The sequence below is a fragment of the Barbus barbus genome (genome assembly GCF_936440315.1).
Source record: "Barbus barbus genome assembly, chromosome: 21".
Taxonomy (NCBI): Eukaryota; Metazoa; Chordata; class Actinopteri; order Cypriniformes; family Cyprinidae; genus Barbus; species Barbus barbus.
This window is the reverse complement of record NC_136749.1, coordinates 20,451,953-20,471,791: the sequence shown is the minus strand read 5'-3', so window position 1 is coordinate 20,471,791 and position 19,839 is coordinate 20,451,953. Positions and strand designations below refer to the sequence as shown.

At 38.0% G+C, this 19,839-nt stretch overlaps 1 protein-coding gene across 2 annotated transcripts; it reads right to left on the bottom strand.

The window, feature by feature from the left end:
• Positions 1-11,928: 11,928 nt before the first annotated feature.
• Positions 11,929-19,261, bottom strand: LOC306887377 (ras-related GTP-binding protein C-like). 2 transcript variants are annotated; one of them, XM_079445053.1, is made up of 8 exons: positions 19,180-19,256; positions 18,897-19,096; positions 17,452-17,655; positions 16,348-16,547; positions 14,799-14,913; positions 14,371-14,513; positions 12,814-12,962; positions 11,929-12,732 (listed from the first exon to the last, which is right to left on the bottom strand). In XM_079445053.1, exons 2-8 carry the CDS (start codon positions 19,074-19,076, stop codon positions 12,581-12,583), a joined length of 1,143 nt encoding a protein of 380 aa, XP_079301179.1. In that variant the 5' UTR covers positions 19,077-19,096; positions 19,180-19,256; the 3' UTR covers positions 11,929-12,580. The 2 variants fall into 2 exon arrangements, with proteins under 2 accessions (XP_079301179.1, XP_079301178.1); XM_079445052.1 differs by having other exon boundaries at positions 18,897-19,261.
• Positions 19,262-19,839: the final 578 nt, after the last annotated feature.

The window sequence follows — 19,839 nt, the reverse complement described above, 5'->3', positions numbered from 1 at the left end:
TTTTTATTAAGCATTCTTTATATCAGTTACACAGTAGCTTACACAGTATTTATTATTAGATATACATACATAGTATTTAATTATTAGATATAAATGATCTACTAAATGATATTTGTTCTATGTAAACTGCATGCATACATTTTGTACATTTTTCTAAAGATGACAAGAGACTAAATATATCTTCTTATTCAGTTGTAATTGAATCTTTCCCAATTAAGAAGAACTGAACTCCAGAGATAAATCATCATTCAAATACACTCTTTTATTAAATTCAGGCAGAAAATAAGTTTCAGATCACTGATTTTCTGATTGAATGAAACTATAGATTGTTTCTTCATATTTTCGGCCATCATGGGAGCCCACATTCATTGAGATTGTTTCTTACATACCTTCCTTATCGCTGCTGTCTCTACACTCAGCTCCCCCATCACCTTCCTCTCCTCCTCTTCCTCCTCATTCCCTGCGTGTCTCTGTCCATTCGTTCTGCTCTGCATCTTTTTTATCCATATCTCTCACTTTCTCTCTCCTTCTATTCTCACCCCTGCAGAGACAAGGTTTAAAACAGATTATCAAAACCCTTCCACACATCCTCCATTCATTCTTTGAATCTGTGAGTTATGAAAACAGGATCTTTCCTGACATCAACCACTCACGTTCTCAGAGATCCACCGAAATGCCTCCGAACCAGACCGTCAGTGGCCAAATTAGACATCCCCGCAAAACAAGCAACTTAGCATTCTTCAAAAACAGCTGTCAGGTGCAAAAGGAGCAGGAAACAGCATTTAACTGTCTGGTATATAAGAATGCATCATATAGTCTACAATAAACACAACTTAAATACATATCAAGGTCTTGTGGAGTTGAGAACAGAAAAAGTTAATGTCTGTTATAACAGAAATCGCATCCAAAACACAAAATAAAACACATCCAAGGTGGCAGCACAGTTTTTAAGTGTACACATCATGTACCAGGCTGACTTAAAAGCCCATCATATCCAGCAATAAGCATATAATGAATTTCATTTTGTGTTCCCCTCTTTCTGACATTGTGACTTGAAGAGAAATGGATGTAATTGCGAGAGGAACCAAAAAGCAAATTGCACACCTATTACAGCTTACTTGTGGTGAGAAAAAAAAAAAAAAATCATAGGCCTATCTGTAGATTTAAGATGCATTTCCAAGAGGAAGAGAGTGAAATGTTCTCATGCATGTCTTGTGACATCTACCAAAGATTTAAAGACCACTCATGTTCCAAACAAAATCAGAAATTTGGTTTCAGGCATTTGATTGAACAACAGGTAACCAGAAGTAAAACAGACAAAGAAAAATGAATGAATTTAACAAATAAACTTCTTCCTCCTGAACACTGTAAAGAAACCACACTTCACAATTCACCTCTATATATTCATAAAAGTTGCTCTAAATAGAAATTAATTCAATATTAATTTATTATAAGTAATTTCTTGTAACATTATTAATTGAAAGTAACAAATTAAACATTTACTTAAAAAGGGTTTGAAAAGGAGTATGTTATTCTCTGAAGGAAAAGCTCATTTGAACGGTAGTGGACATTTAAAAAAATGCCTTTGAAAACATAACTGAGGTACAATAGTGTACATTTTTAAATAACACCTTATTTCCAAAGAGTAATTTAAAAATAAATACGTTTTTTGAATTACAGGAACATCCACAGCCCAGTACAGGAAAAATTTACTTTTTAAACTTTCTGACACAAAGCATAAAACACACTGACTAACACACAGCTAAAGAAAAACTTTGAATATCAATTTATTTAAGAAACAATACAGTACAGTCTGACTCTAAGGAATAAGTGAGATACAAAGAGAAAAGAGAGGGAGAGAAAGTGAAAAATGAGGCCATAGGATTAAAAGCTAATAGCCAGGGGTGCTTGTCCTGTTTGATTTGCTCTTAGTACAAAATGTTTTCACACAGTAAAACCACCCCATCACCACAGGTGTTGGCACAATGCTATGATTGCCCTTGACAAGAGAAAACAGCGGAAAGGCTCCAAAACCAGGAAACTTTGAAAGACAAGGTCACAACTTTGCTTGACATCAAAGGTTAATCCAAGAAGTTTTTTTTAATCATAGAAATAAAAGGGAAAAAAACAATAAACCAGCAAGTTTATTCAGCATCCTTGAGACATCACCTTCACCCAAAGAGAATAATGGCTCTTTTGTGTTTTAGATTTTTCAGTTCGTGTTTTTGGACAATGGTGAAGATTTAAATGAGAATTGCTGCGAGGAAATCTACTGGTATAGATCCAAAGCTCAAATAATGAACTTACAGAAAAAGAGAAAGAGAGTGTGCGATTGAAACAGCACAAAAAGTTCCCAAATAGCATGTGATGTAACTATAATGATGTCTAGCAGGAAGTGCATTCACCGTTTGTGCCAAATTATCTCTTGATGTGGCCAGCTCCATCCCATGAACTTCTGCTTTGGACTCATACTGTCTTCTCCAACACACGCTCCTTACTTATCCTCACGGCATATCTTGTTTGCATCGCTTGTTCTCCATGATGTATATTTCATTTGTTCAGTCAGTATTTGCTGTAATTCTCTCCATCCTTTGCTCTTGCTTAGTTTGCAGCTTCACTGCTATGTAAGCACTCTCAAACGCACACTGTGCCCATAGCAGCAGGTCTCCAACTGTCACTTCTCTAGCTCCACAGTCGTTCACACTCTCTATCCGTCATCCGGCGAAGGTCTTAAGCCTGACAGTTGCAGCAAACACCATCCCGCACAAAAAAAGGGGGAAAAAAAGCGAGGGAGTCATCACTTTTAAATCCAGCAAAAAGAACATAAATGAAAATGGTATGTTTGCCAGAGATCTGACATGCACTTGCACAAGTGGCTGCTCAATTATAACCTTTGGGCTGATACTGAAAATTCTGTTGATGGACTGGCTGGAGCAAGAGTGGCACATATGGTACAGTAACGCCAAAAAAAAAAAAAAAAAAAAAAATGCTGGTCCTGACATGTTGAGCTGTGCTGGTTATGTTGGGGATGTAGATTTGATTCCAACCCTCTCCACAGTAACTTGTTGTAAAAAAAAAAAAAAGAAAAAAAAAAGAATAGAAAAGAAAAAAATAAACTAAAATGAATGTTACAGTGAGGAACTTTGGAACTGAATAACGCCAATCCATAAATGTTAAAATACTCACTTTCATAATATAATATAATGTAATATAATATGAACAGAAGTAATGCAAGTGTTGCTTTTAATTTCTACAAAACAAAACAAAATCTAATTAGCTTGATTTTTAAGTTCCTTGCCGGCAACCTCACTTTTTGCTTTTTTAAAAAGAAAACGAAAAAAAAAAAAACCTTTTTTTTTTACCATCAATATTGTGCCTTTAACTGAGCCATCAATATTCTTTTAATACTTTAATACTGTTTGCTACACATCTCTGTGGAATACCATACTCTATTTACCCAATGTATTTAAAAAATCTGATTGCAGAATGACCAATAATCTGCATGGTCTTGTATCACATTGAAAGTATACTAGCTGCACATTATACTGCATGCCTACATTCTCACACAAGGCTCAGAAATGCGTTGATTTTATCTTAATAAACTGTTTGTCTAAAATGCGTACCACAGTTCTATGGTACTAAACGCCAGTGAAAAGACAGAGCACTAAAGGTAGGCTGAGAGCAGAAGCATTGTGCTATGCCATTTGGAGCTGCCTGAGTAGGCCACATTTCTCAGGCAATCAGCTAAGTGCTCTGGCAGTGACCGTGCTGTTCCTGACCGTCTGAGAGGTGTTACAGACTGAGATGTGGTTTCTGTGGGATTTATTATGATGGTGAGATGTCCTCAACTCTCACACTGCAGTAAAATGCAACCTGCATTCTTCACCATGCTACACCTTAAACCTGAACCAAGGAGGCCTATAAAACCCAGAGAAAGCAAACTGTTAGCATTTCCATTCACCTCGGTAACAGTTGCTAGGCTGCCGCAGGACTCCTCGGACATACACAACCCGCATGATGCCATCTTTGCACAAGTGAACTCAGTTTTGGGCACAGAATTGTTTAAGCCAATCGTCACCCTTTAAGGTCCAATTCTCGCTATTAACAAACCATTAACTGTGACTTTTGCCTCAATAGCCTCTTAATTTTTCTGCTTATTAATAGTTAGTAAAGTAGTTGTAAAGTTTAGGTATTGGGTAGGATTACGGATGTAGAATATGGTCATGCAGAATATGTGCTTTATAAGTACTAATAACCAGCCAATATGTTAATAATATGCATGCTAATAAGCAACTAGTTAATAGTGAGAATTGTTCCCTATACTAAAGTTTACAGAGACAAACACACAAAGTCTCAAAATCTTCACTAGTGACTATCCTGAGCTGTAATGTGAAAGCTGGCATATATGGAAAAATATCCAAAAAGGTCAATTTTACACTCACTGTACACAAATATACCTCCCTATTATATAGTATGTGAAAATCAGTTTCTGTATGTAGTTTGTCAGATACACGGTATTCATAAAATGAATACTAAAGTCTTCAGTGTGAGCTAAAGTCTTCACATAATCCTTCAAAAATCATTTTAGTATGCTGATTTGGTGCTCAAAATAATTTCTTATTATTAAAAAGGTAAGAACAGTTGTGTTGCTGGTAACATTTAATTTTAAGGACCAGTTTTTACTAATAACTTGTTGCTTACATGTATATTAATAGTATAATGGCTGTTTATTAGTGCTTATAATTATAGAGCTCATATTTATGCCTTATTATGCATAATCATATTCTAGATCTCTTAATCTTACCCCATACCTAAACTAAGCAACTACCTTGTTAACTATTAATAAGCATCAGATTAGGAGTTTATTAAGGCAGAAGTCATAATTAATAATTAATAGTGAGAACTGTTCCCCAAATTACAGTGTGACTGTGTTGCTTAATGTTTTTATAGAAACTGTTACAGGATTAATAGAAAGCTCAAAAGAAAATATGTATATAAATATATTTTTTTGTAACATTATAAATTTTATAAATTATAAATTGATCCACTTTGGATCAATTTAATGCATCATTGCTGAATTAAAGTATTAATATAGTTTTTATAGAGCAATCTTTAAAGTTTGTTTTTCATTAAATGGTACATACTCTGTCATCAACCTGCAGCAGCCAAAGAACCATGCTAACCAGCCAAACCTTGACCCGCTGGTCTCAACAGTTGTAAGAGAATGTGTAGGAGTTGGACCACCTATCATTGTAGCTATAAAAGATGTATAAGAATGCAAGATCTTAGCGCTCATCTTGTCGGTTTGTATGTCCATGATCTGTCACCATCATCAGTAGCGTGTCATATGGGCTCCCAACACACTAGTGCAGGAGCAGTCGAGACACTGAACGGAGGACAGGAGAAAGAAATGGGATTCTTGGGCGAAGGACTAGAGGACGAGAGATTTCAGGAGTCTTTGATTAGTCCAGCAGTGTCAGGATAAACCCACAAGACACTAAAGGAGACAAGAGAAAGAAGGAAGACAGAGACAGTCGGTCAAAGTGGCAGGCAGACTTGGGAAAGAACAGCATGGGCACTTCATCTGCCACTGCTTATGGAGGAAGAGGAAGTCGAGGGAGAAAAAAGGCAAGAGGAACCACATTCAAATGCATATGCCCATTCTCCCCCTTTCTGGTTAGTCTCGGCAGCTTCTCGTCTGACTGGAGACTCCAGCAAATTACTTGATGGGTGCCAATCCACTGTCAACAGCCATATAGCTGTCCCACATCACTGCGCCAAAGCGAGCACGGATCACATTTGTTATACCCCAAAAAATGTTGCCTAATGACTCCTTCTCGCAGCCTGGGTCACACGCACTCTGTCCCACCACCGGAACATCCCTGGCGATGCGAGAAGAACATGTTTTAAACCCAAGCCTGATGAAGGCGGAAGGCCAGCAATATGTTTTTCATGATGCCTGTGAATAGGCAATGAGGAACGGGCGAGTTGAGCGGCGTGTCTCATGTGTGTGTGTGTGTGTGTGTGTGTGTGTGTGCACAACCTCGGACAGGCGAGAAGAGGAACGGGCCATCCTAGAGCTGCCGATTACCCGATCCATCGTGTTCCATTAAGTTTAAACAAGCGCTCACATGCAACTTCGGCACTGGGCTGAGCTGTCCGGGACGTCGTATCTGCACGAGGCTCAGATAATGGCATCTGTCGCTGTTCCTTTAGTCACAGTCGACCCAGCGCTGCCCATTAGCCGGCTGCTGGCTGACTGCCCCAGCTCGACACGCTCTGATGGCCCAACACAAAAAAATACAGGATCCGACCGGCGCTCCTGTCTCGCTCCTTACTTCCCCTTTTTTCCCTCCCCCCGTTCCTACTGTCATGACTAGAGGCTGTCTGGTGTTGGATTTTGTTGGCAAAGCAGCGCTCTAATAAAAGAGGGCCCTGACAGTGCTGAGGTATGACTACTGCTTCCCTCTGATCCATACCAGAGTAGGACAGGCCAGCGGATCAGGTCCCTAATTCACAATCAGAGCGCTGCTCCTGTAAGACAGATCTCTCCTCACAGGACATCTCGCTCAGATCGTGGAGCTGCCAGAAAGCGCTGTCTTGATGTAAAAAATAACCAGCACCTAGCGAAATGGCAACCGGAGCGGTTTCCTCAAATCACGACGCTTTGTTTTGCAAGAACCGAGCCTCGTTTCATCTGCTTCAGGCCTTCAGCATGCACACCTACAGTGACAAGAGATAAAAGTGAATGCGCAGCTGACAAATGTCTATCAGTCTGCACTCTAAACTTAGCATAACATCAGACCTAGCCATCAGAAAAGTTCCAGACACTTTGGTGTTAGGACTGTAGCACAATCACGTCAACGTTGCGGTTGGGAAGAGGCGTGGAGCGGTAAGCGTTCCAAATTATTAGCCGAGTTTGGTCATTAACGTAGAAGGGGGGGTGCGCGGCCGCGTCAGTTTTGATAAAGCAAAGCAATTTCAGCCGATGCTATTCAGCCAAATTACAGTTGTACATCATGCTGGTTTCTCCTTCATTGTACAAGTGCGTGATGTTAACATTTCATTAGCATGTTGGTCGCCACTGAAAGGGTGAGAGAGAGAGACAAGACAAACAATAACTAGGCAAAGAGAGAGAGAAAGTCAGTCATTCGGGTCTAATTCATAAACATTGGCGACATCTAGTGGACTGAAATCGGCATTACCAAGCAATGTGCTTCAAACACTTGTTTGTTAATCTAAATAGCCTACTTTTTAAGCAAACTATTATAGTGCCAAGTTTTATTGATAATATTTATTGCTTATTTATTTAACATTTCTCAACATTTCAAACATATAAACATATCTATTATGGGGGAAAAAAATGTAGGCCTATGCAACTGCATATACAAAAAATTTACAATGGTAGCTTAACTATAGTTTTCATTGCTGCAACAACTGTTAACTTGGTACAATACAACATTGGAATAAAAAATAATTTTAAAAAGAGATCTAATAAATTCTGAAAGCCTCTTATGTTTTATAACAACCCATATTAATGAACAACCCAAATTCCGGAAATGTTGGGATGTTTTTTAAATGTGAATAAAATGAAAACTAAAAGAATTTCAAATCACATGAGCCAATATTTTTTTCACTATAGAACATAGATAACATAAATATTGAAACTGAAAATTTTTACAATTTTATGCACAAAATGAGCTCATTTCAAATTTGATGCCTGCTACAGGTCTCAAAATAGTTGTCATGTTTACCATGGTGTAGCATCTCCGCTTTTCAAAACAGTTTGAAGACGTCTGGGCATCAAGGTTATGAGTTTCTGGAGTTTTGGTGTTGGAATTTGGTCCCATTCTTGCCTGATATAGGTTTCCAGCTGCTGAAGAGTTCTTGGTCGTCTGTAGATGATGAGATTTGCAATTTGACGTTGAGGAATGTTATTTTTAAAGTATTCCACAATCTTTTTACGCACTCTTTCACAGATTGGAGAGCCTCTTCCTCTCTAAGACATATTTTTATAGCTAATCATGTTACAGACCTGATGTCAATTAACTTAATTAGTTGCTAGATGTTCCCCCAGCTGAATCTTTTCAGAATTTCTTGCTTTTCAGCCCTTTGTTGCCCCTGCGCCAACTTTTTTGAGACCTGTAGCAGGCATCAAATTTGAAATGAGCTCATTTAGTGGATAAAAGTGTAAAATTTCTCAGTATAAACATTTATGTTCTATTTTGAATAATATATTGGCACATGTGATTTGAAAGTCTTTTAGTTTTTATTTTATTCTAATTAAAAATACGTCCCAGCCTTTCCGGAAGTCGGGTTGTATTATGGTATTACAGTACCCTATCAATAAAGGTTGTAGTAACTTCACACAACATCTGTATAAAGTTAATACATTATAATATAATTCAAAATTATTAGATATACAGAGAGACCAGTAACAATTTCTGACCTAATTAGCCAATCCAGATATTAAGATTAAAAGTAAATAACAAATTAAACATAATTATATAATACATAGGCCATTATGCTTATATGCAGTACTTCAGAACAATTGAAAGTGTGATATTGCTTTAATAAAACCATAAACGGTAAAGTGATTAGGCCTAATTGGCCTTTGGGGGAAATTGTGGTTACCCTTGTAAATGAACAAGTCATGCCTTACTCTTAATCCTTGCTGCCTATAAATAGTGGATAGTGGATAGTGGATTGTTTTTTTATTTATTTTTTTGGATGCACAAAAATTCCTTACACCTAAACTTGACTCTTAATTAACCAGAATTGTTTAATTATTTACTCACAAGTTGCATGACGAGTTTCTTGTTTTGATCAAAAAATTCTACAATGCACCAGGCCAGTAGCCATTTAAAGGATTAATGCTAAATTTTTACAAGAAATTAGAAGCTTAATGAAGTGGACAGAAATGCTGTCAGTGTTTTATTGCCAGTAAATTACGTAGATGTGGGGGTCTCGTAATGAGTCATGACAGTAGCTGCGAGGCGTATCTGCTTTTATTGGCTTCTTGTGATATTACTGCATTATTTAAGCTCGGATTTAACAAGACTACTTGAGTAATGGCGCCTTAGCCAATAGTGTTCGGCTTCTCATAAAGCTGAATTAAGCTTCAACATTCAAAAAAATAGAACGATCACCTAAATTATTATTAGACTGTTATTTACATTGTTGGACTATATTGTTTAATTAGGCTTTTTAGTACTTTTTCATAAGGACCAAAAATGAAGGAAACTAAATTTAAAGGATGTTTAATTTGAGGTATAACTGATTCAAATGAATGGAAAGTACCTCAGCAGCAGCACAGCATAATAGCCCATTGCAATTTCTACCATATAAAGTTGTGGTCGTGGTATGGTAGTAGCCTGATATTTACAATTCAACCCATGTGTTTTTGGTGGAAAAATTTAATTGCAGTACTCTGGCGCCCCCAATTGTCAAAAAAGTGGGAATGTAAAAAAAAAAAAATTATTTAAAACGTGTTCTATAATAATTCACTTAAAACTAAATGATATAATATATATCATGAGTTAACAGTCTCTATAATTGATTGAGTGTTTAGTCAAGCGCATGGTACTAAAGGGATAGTTTAAAGGGGTCATATGATGCGATTTCAAGTTTTCCTTTCTCTTTGGAGTGTTACAAGCTGATTGTGCATAGATAAGATCCCTGAAGTTGCAAAGACTAAAGTCTCAAAACCAAAGAGATATTCTTTATCAAAGTTAAGATTCTGCCACGCCCCCCTAAAGCGGCTCATTCAAACACGCCCCCACATGTCTAAGTCACGGTGTGGCAATATTTGCATAATGCTGCCCAAATTTTCATGCAAAGAAAGAAGGCGTGGTTTCAGTAACTGCAGTAGTGTTGATGCAGTCTTGTAAGGGAGACGCTGTGTTTCTAAGTGAAAGCAAAAGCACTTTATTTGGCCTTCTGAAAGTAGATGCATTTAGGAATCATTAAGATTACTTACAACAGAACAACAAAGCATTTTATGGACGACCGTTTCATGAACCTAGGAGAGGAGGTAATTATGACTTTGCTTTGAGAATCTGGTGCTTCTGAATCAGCGACTGTATGTTTTGTTATTCGTTTAAGTATTTACTATTGACTGTTTAAATGCGGGATTTTGCGCGTTGTGTGTGTGTGTTGTGTGTGTGTGTGCGCGCGCGTGTGAGAGAGAGAGAAGGAGAAACGGTCACACAACCGCGGCTTGTGTGCAAACACATATGAGCTTCATCACTGTGTCTGTCACGCGACTCTGTTCCCCTCTCGGGCTTGAACTGTTGGTAAAACTAAGGACATTATTTACTGTCTTTCTTTACGATAATTTTGAAAGCTGAAGCTGACGATTATGGATAGGGGCGTTACATCTCCGACGCGGCTTGCGGTGTTCGGCCAATCACAATGCACTGTGCCTGTTGGCCAATCAGAGCAGACTGCACTTCTCGGAAGGAGGGACTTTGTAGAAATCGAAGCGTTTGAGAGAGGCGGGGCATAGAGGACCTACAATAATGTACAGTATTTGAAAAACGTGTTTTTTTGAACAATAAAACATGTCAACATATTCTGTTACACCAAATACACAAAATAATTATATTTAAAAAAGCATCATATGACCCCTTTAAGCAAAAATCTACAGTCATCATACTCACCCTCATGGTGCGCAATGCTCCAGACCTGACAGAATTGAAGTGTGCTATATTCTCAATTTCTATGACAACTTTGTGTGTCAAAACGTCAGATATTTCAGCTATTATTTATTATTAATCTTCCACACAACGGCTGTGACTGGACCATGAAGCAGTTGATTGAACTCTAGAACCGGATCATTCCGATTCGTGAAAGAATCATTCAGACCAAATGTGTGAACTAGAAAATATTTGGTGCAAAAGAAACGATTATGAATTTTATGATGCTTCTATAATGTTTTCCTCGTTATGGGGCTGGATAGCTCAATTCTTAACTTTTTTGAAGCAAGGGGAAACCTATTTTTCAATTTTAATTTTTGAACGAACTGTTCTTTTTGAAGATTTGTGTACACAATGTTTTTTTTTTCCTTTCAGCAAGTGTCCCAAATCTCTTAAATGACAGGTCCCAATATGTAAGTATTATTAGGTAGGGTTCTTCCACCTTGAATGTGGGACCAAATCAATGACAGCACATGAATACTCTTTCTGGTGTGTGTACATGTTTTATTTCTTGAAAATGATAACACCTTTGGCAAAACTCAAGACAAGCATAATGTGTGTCCTATATGTAGTCTGAGAAACAAGAATCACAAGCAAGCTTGAAGATCAGTTTGTTTGGGTTTTTCATATTTCACTTAGTTTCCATTAAATGAAATGAGAAAAGACTGAGCTAATTGCAAGACACTATGAAGCATCTCTTTAGACATGCTTGGAATGGATTTTAACTGATTCAAATGTCCTGTCACTTAAGTCATCCTTCATTTCTGTTTACAGTGGATTTTTTCCGAATCAAAAACAACATGCTGATTGGTGATTGGAAGAGTGAAAGCAAAGATTAGGGAGTTTTAAATCTGAGCAAAACTGCATTGGCACCTCAGAACCGGAATGTAAGTAAGTAAAGTTCATCCTACAGTGTCCTCAGATTGCATGAGCTACACGCCAAGGACGCCGTAATGTAACTGGAGGGTAACAGTACAGCATAGCAGTTTGAACTTTGTTAGTTAGGATCCCTGACATCCTCTGATGTAAGTGCAATCACAGTGTCCCAGAGGTCGATTGGAACGGTACAGCTCTTTCTCAGTCTTAGGAGTTGCAAACACTCCCCCATGTGTGATTTCACAACATCTCTGGGTCTTGAACCATGCATATGCAACACTCACTGACCCTCCCTCCCTCTCCACTGCTTGCATATATGTACACACACACACACACACAAGACAAATTCAAAATTACATTTCAATCCCTTTACTAACCTTTCATACACAATACATGGGCTGTTTAGGTGACCAAGTGTGCATGTGTGCACTAGGGACTTGCATCAGACAGGCCTCCTCTACATAAGGCTTCAGAAGTGCACACTCAAATTTTGTGCACCACAAATTTTCACAGAAGTCTGCCACATTCACGTGTTGAGGAGTAAACCGGGTATGCATTTAAACTTGGCTACTGTGTTAAGTGACCAGCAGCATATCATACAGCGTTCATCAAAGTTGTCAGGCGGTACGGCCTGACAAGGTGAGAGGTTTCTTGCTGTGCTTTTGTTTTTTTCCTAAATGATTTGCACTGTTACTTGTTTGCGGTCTTTTCTGTAGGAACAGTTTGTTAATGCCTTTTAGTCACAAAAAAAGTGTTCCACCTTCTTTTGTGCCTCTTCCCTTCCATCCATCTGTAGCTTTGTAAGCTTACCCTCGTTACATTTCTGCCCCGCCCACTGCAACAAGTTTATTTTAGTGACTTTCAAACTCTTTTGCTTATAAAGCATTTGGGAGCCATAATGATGGTCAGCATACTCAGAATGCGGCCCATCCTGTAGTCTCTCTCTCTCTCTCGTTACCTTTTCCATCATCTCCACACTTTTCATCATTGTCTTTATCGCTATCTTTCTACACAGTGCTCCTGGGGGTTCCGTTTAAGGCAACAGTCTTCATGAGAGGGGTACCAGCTGGCTGGTTGCTTGTCCTTGAAGTAGAAACGCCCACCTCGAACACCTCATGAATGGCTTTCCGGAAACAGTGGAAATTGTAGTCTATTAATCCTGTGGCACAAAAAGGAGAATTAAAAATAACTGAAAACCGCTAGTATGAAAGGCACCGATATAACTATTGCTGTGGTATACCTTTGCGCTCAAAGCTCTCTTCTCTAAGGATGCAGACCAGGGCGAGAAACCTGGTGACCTCTTTTAGGTAGAGCACTGTGGTGTTGTTGAGTTTGATTATGGCCATAGACTCCTTATCATATGCACTGCCACTGCCATCCTCCTTTAATCTGTGTGATCAAAACATACTTAGAAAGCAGAACTGACAAAAAGCATACTAAAAATAACGTTAGGAATACAGTCAAAAGTTTACATCCCCCTTTCAGAATCTGCAAAATGTTAATTATTTGACCAAAATAAGAGGGATCATACAAAATGCATGTCATTGTTTATTTAGTACTGACCTGAATAAGATATTTCACATAAGATGTTTACATATAGTCCACAAGAGAAAATAGTTTTATTTATAAAAATGACTCCGTTCAAAAGTTTACATCCACTTGATTCTTAATACCGTGTTGTTACCTGAATGATCCACAGCTGTTTTTTTTTTTGTTTAGTGATAGGCCTAGCGTTTCATGAGTCCCTTGTTTGTCCTGAACAGTTAAACTGCCTGCTGTTCTTCAGAAAAATCCTTCAGGTCCCACAATTTCTTTGGTTTTACAGCATTTCTGTGTATTTGAACCCTTTCCAAAAATTACTGTATGATTTTTATATCCATCTTTTCACACTGAGGACAACTGAGGGACTCATATGCAACTATTATAGAAGGTTCAAACACTCACTGATGCTCCAGAAGGAAAAACCATGCATTAAGAGCCAGGGGTGAAAACTTTTGAACAGAATGGAGAGGTGTACATTTTTCTTATTTTGGCTAAACATCATATTTTTTTTCATTTAGTACTGCCCTTCAGAGGCTACAGAAGATAGTTACATGTTTACATAAAACCTTTTTGCATTTGAAGATCAGCGTAAATTTAATTTATTTTGATTTCTAAGAAACATGCAACTAATCGCCCACTCCTATGTGCATTATTAAAATGGAATTTTAACGCCATTCAAGATCTAACTTTTGTCATATGCTGAAATTTAAAATCACTGAATGATCATTCAAAATGCTTTCGATCACTGTGACAGATAAAAATTATCTGGTGTATATATGGTGTCGTATTTCCTTAGTTTAAAAACATGTCCAAAAATAAAGGATATTAGCAGGTTTTACAAGTTAAGAGAATTTGGGGAATATAGGCCCGGTTTCACAGACAGTGCTTAGACTAAACCAGGATTAGGCCATAGTTCAATTAGGACATTTAAGTCATTTTTATGAATGTACTTCGAAAAAAAAAACATTGCTGGTGTGCATCTTGAAACAAAACAAAGGCACTGATATATTTTACGATCAGTTTGTCCAAGTTTCTTTCAGCTGAAAGAGCTCAGACTTACATTTTAGTCGAGGATTAGGCTTAAACCTGGTCTGTGAAACCGGAGGATAAAAAGTTTTTAAAAGTTTTAAAGCGCTCTCATGCAAAAGATGTGAGTGAAATTGGAGTCATTGGATAGATGGATATAGATAGATTGTGTTTGTATGTATTGTGCATGTACTCCAATATGCAAGTAGAAATAATATACAAGGCTCACCCGTAAATACAGGAGACGTCGATGACCACATCGATCATGTCGCAGCAAAGCTCATAGGACTGCATGTCCACCGGTGAACTGTCGGTGGCGATGTAAATCTTACTGACAACGTCAAACAGGAAGGCCTTCTCAATCCCTGAATTCTATTAGCAGAGAAACACACATACACGCACACGTTGCATAATGCCCTGCAGGGTCTGATATGGGATCTTACAGCATTGAGAGGATAATCAAACATGCATGAGCATGACTGCATTGGAGATGGAAAGTGAATAAGCCATTTCCACCACAGCAGCAGCAACAACAACACTATATATTCTTCATAATGACAATAATGGAGTGACCAAAGAGGGAATGGAACTTTATTAAGGTGCAACCATCATGAGCCATTTAGAAGCGTTATGAAGTCTTGAGGTAGAGACACATACCGATATAAAGATGTTGAGAAGGTTCTCCAGCGTTGGAAGCTGAGGGATGAGCTTCTGGACAACTTTACTGAAGGCCTCAAAGATGGAGTGATCATATATACTAGTCAAATAGAAACTGTAGAGGACAGAAAAAAGGCATTCGATTAGACACAATGTCATTCAAAATATCTAAGATATTTAATACAGCTCATACACCCAATTCTTATTTTACCAGTTATTAGCACGGTGGTCCAAACATCACATAATGCTTTTGTTTTGTTGCATAGTTTTGTTCCTTTGGTGTCATTATGGCCACATTTACACAGTGAATTAATTTTTTTTTTTCTCCATTATCTGACACAGATCAGACCTTGTTGCACGTGTTTACACAATTGCAGAGTAGCTAAAGAAACATTTCTCAGGACTGAACATTCACTTCTGACAACTGCAATATCACATGGACATGTGCGAGTGGCAAGCGGTTAAATGCACTTCTTGGGCAAAATGCTCATCTTAGTAGGGCATTCGTGAGAAAATGGCGTTATTTGGGAGACAAACATTGCAGTGAAAACAGATCTGTTGCAAAATGAACAGAAATGTTACCAAAAAGGACACCAGAATCTGGCAGAAAAGAAGTGGCATAGAGGCTCTGCAGTGTTGGACAACAACCTTTAAAATAATAAAATATCCTCTAAAATTACAGTGGTCTGACGTGCAAATTTAATAAGCAACTTGTAAGAAATGACAGGAGGTGCCAATTATGAAAGGTGACAAAACTGAGAAACTGCAGTGTGAGTAATTCTAATATTCACATTCATTTGAGGATTATAATATTAAGGTTAAATGAGGCAGCAGCATGTTTTAGTCTGTCCTACTTAAAAAAAAAACAATTCATATTACCAGGGTTGTGTTAGCTATTAAGACCACAAAGAAATCTGACAATTGATCATAGAATCCAGAACATGCTAAGTATTCTTGAAATTCACCCTTGTCTGTTCACGAGGCACTGACCACTCAAGCCTCCTTGAACTGTACACTCATATTGCTGAACTGAACAGAGCTGAAGGAAAACAACCTTCTAAAAACTATATTAAACCGCAAACAAAAATATGCTTTTTAACTGAGGTGATTGAAAATGTCATATTTGGATTGATATAGACAAATAATCCTAATGTAAATGCAAATATTTTCAGATAATGCACCATTAAGCAGACACTCGTAAGTAGATCAGAGAGTTGAGAGATGCATATTCATCTTCACATTCGGTAAAAAGTACGAGGAGATTCTAAAGCATTAGTGAAGACAACAGAAAAAACATGTAATCGGATTCAGCCATAAGTGGCACTCTATTTAAAATCTCATAACCAAATTAATTTTGTAACTGCTAATAATCGCTGAGATTTAACACAGAGCTCATGAAAAAAAAAGACTAACATCATTTCCTTAGAGAACTGCTTTTCGACATCAATCCATTACATCCATTATTATGTCAACACCAGAGCTCTGACTTAACACAGTTTCTCCGTGTTTAGTGACGTAAAATAGACAAAATAAAACTGCAAATGTTTACCTGAGATGTAGTTTCTCTAAACTGGCATCTGCCAGGTCATCGTTTGCCCTCTGGTGTATATCCCGCTGGGTCTCAATCTTATGGTCATCAGACAGGCCATCTACTTTATGGATAAACACCTCAAAGTTGATCTCTGGGTTGACCCTGTAGGCACGTGATACTGTTAGGTGGAGTCGACCAAGGGCCTCCACATAGTCATCCTGTGATACAGAGGAAGAATGCAAGATGGTATGAGTCGGCAATGTACATTGCAGAGGATGGCCAGGTTTAGAGAAAATGCCATACTGTAGGTTACCAAACAAATTGCATTTTACATATTTACAAAAAAAGAGAACCATATAGATGCAGAACTACAAAAATTATGTAAGAATGTTTCTTCAAATAGCAGGAGAACTTTAACAGCTCTACTTGATAAAATAACACATCTTGATATGTGCGTGATATCACACACTGCTGTAGTTGAGACTTCCACTAGTAAAGGGTTTGCAAATCAGCGATCTAATCGACCATATCCTTTAAAATAACTTTCAGCTAGAAGCAAGACTGAAGCGCTGAGAGAAAACAGCACGGACTTCCCTATATCAGCAGAAACACAAAGTCAATCTTGTACCTATTTTTACCTTAAGCCAGTGTGATCCAATGATCTAACCCTCAATGACAAACATTCAATTAAATGAAACCAGAATGTCTGGACTCAATACCAAGATTTAAATAAGCCAACTATTTAGAACCATTAAAGGTACAGTTCACCAAAAATAGGAGAAGGTAAACAGTTTCTCATGCCCATTGTGTTCCCAGGTGTATTTTCCATACTATGGAAGTAAAAAAAACCTTCCTTTTGCATTGACAACTTTATTGATTGATTAATACAGTTACTTTCTTTTTGAAATATCACATAAGCAAACATAAATACTGAGAAACCCAGATTTATCTGCTTAAAACTTTACATATTCCACCAATAAATAAAACACAGCCAGCCATGATTTGTAATTATAACATTTCACAAAAGAATCCAGCCATCTCGAATTACTGACAGAACTACATCACCATGTCGTTTGGGTGTGCACAGTAATTAGGGTCAAGGCTTTGAATTTCTTGTCTCACCTGTGCATCGATGACAAATATCAAGGCCCCAGTTCCTCTGAAAATCATCTCGTAGTCAAAGGTTGGATCAAAAAAGTCCACTTGTCCAGGGAAGTCCCAGATCTGGAAGTTGACAAAGGAGCTGCTGGAGATGTCATCTTTATAGATCTTGTTGGTGCTCTCGAGAAACAGGGTCTCGTTGGGGGACATCTTATGAAACACCACCTAACAAGTCAAAAACATTTTGTACATTAAAGCATTCTTCCAATGGGAGAGTAATAAAGTCAGACAGTTGTGAAATCAAACTAAAAGCCCCGTTCACATGCTTCATGGACTTTGAGGAGCTTACTGGTGGCAAGACTTAATTCTCATTAACATTCTTAAATCATACAGTCATGGTAATCACAGGCATTTTAAACTTGCACTCAGTAAGTAACCACAACAACAACACGTTGCTTACAGTTGCTCAAGTGGTACATGAATTAATTTTTTATTACGGTCCCCATGCATGCTTATGAGTTCTCTCCTTGCGGCATTTGTGTGTTTCACAGTAAGGCAGTTATGACTGTCATGTGTTCAGGTCCAGTGCTTGATGATGCAGCATTTATCAACTGGTGGCGTGGAAACTGTGGGGGGTCGTGACTACTGAAACCGACAGGAACAGCGTGTTTGTTGTTACACTGTTTAGTACTTTCATATACATGTTTTTATTAAAACACTGAATAAGACAAACTTAATATTGCTATTGTAATTATCAGTAGTAGTATCTCAATCAGTAGGTCATGTGACATCACCATGGCAGCGCCCAAGAAAGGGCGACCCGCTCCATGTACAATAAAACAGCTTTTTCTAGTAGACTGTAGGGTTTTATGTTCAGGATTTCTATACATGTCAAAAGCGCTGTTCACGACTTTGTGTGCGTTTTTAAATTATCAAAAATGACCGAGTGCATCTATAATGGCTTTATTTCCTAAACCAACACGAGCAATACCCTACATGAGAGGTGCACTTAAATGTCTTACACAATTTATACGAAACTACCCTTTGTTTATAAGATGCACAAAGACAGTAGATGGTCCTCAAGAATGAACTACTCTAAGAGTCAGAAAAGTGTCTTCTAGTCAATCTACATAATCTGTGTTGAGAGGTTGTGGTGAAGGATGAATAAGAAATCACGTGCCGGGTGAGTTATCACAACATTAAAATGGCACGCATATGCTACATATATCCTTCTTAGCAAACTGAATGAGTGTGATGCATTTAGGCCTGTATGTATCCAACTCCACAAATCCACCTCTGCTTAAGAAATATGTTGGCTGTAACGGCTCTGAGTGGTGATCTTGCCGGTGCCCGGTGACAGATAGGCAGCCCAGAGCGGCTCTGACCCGGTTCTAACTCGCTGGGCTAAAAAGAAGTCAGCAGGGGAGGAGAACCTAGACGGTCTAAATATCATCTCTTCCTCCTACCTTCTGGATCGAGGACTTTCCGCTCCTCCTCAATCCCATCAGCAAGATTCTCGGTTTGCTGTCGGAGGGAGAAGGACTGTCCTCAATGTCTCCTTCTTCTTCTCCATATCCGAAGTCTTTGGGAAACGAGTCCGCCACCCCGTAGCTGTCCGCCAGCGGTGCCTCGTACTGGATAGACATGTTAACCCCCTCCCCAACCCCTTTAAAATATAACCCGGCCAGTTATTAGTAATCCAACCAGCACGAAATTAATGCTCAGTGAACAAACATAAAACCTTCTAACCGTATAAATAGATGAGCAAACTTATTATGGATTCTCCTTTAAATCTTCAGTCTCTTGTGTTTCCCTTCTCGATGAAACGCCCACTTAAGAACGACACTCAAGTGTAATTGGATGGCCGCCTGGTAACTCGTAAACTGATTGGATAAATAAAGTGTCACTCTACTGAGGTATTGAAATGCGGGTGGATCGTTCCAAGTCATGTGCCTGATGGTCACCTGACAAACGGATTTGTGTATGAATGGGTGGTTTTTTCCGACCTTTCACCTGAAACGGTATTTCTTACCTTGAAATGCTGATAAAGATTTGTTGGTAAATGTTAAATGTTGTTTATGAATGTACGTTTAATCCACTGATCTATAATAAGAGAGATGTCATTTATTTAGATAAATGCCATTTTCCAAGCTAAGTGGGCACATACATTTTGTTTTTGGATATGAAACAAACTGTATGCCCTTTCTTTAAGAAAAAAAGAAAGAAAACACAGATGAACAAATAAGTAAATAAGTTAAAGTAACTAGTGGGAAAACTGCAATGTTAAAATTGTTAATATCAAATACCAAATAGAACATTGCAAACAATAACATTGATTGATTGAATTATATTTATATTTAATACATTGGTTAATATACCATTTTAACATTATGGATGCCAAACTGTACA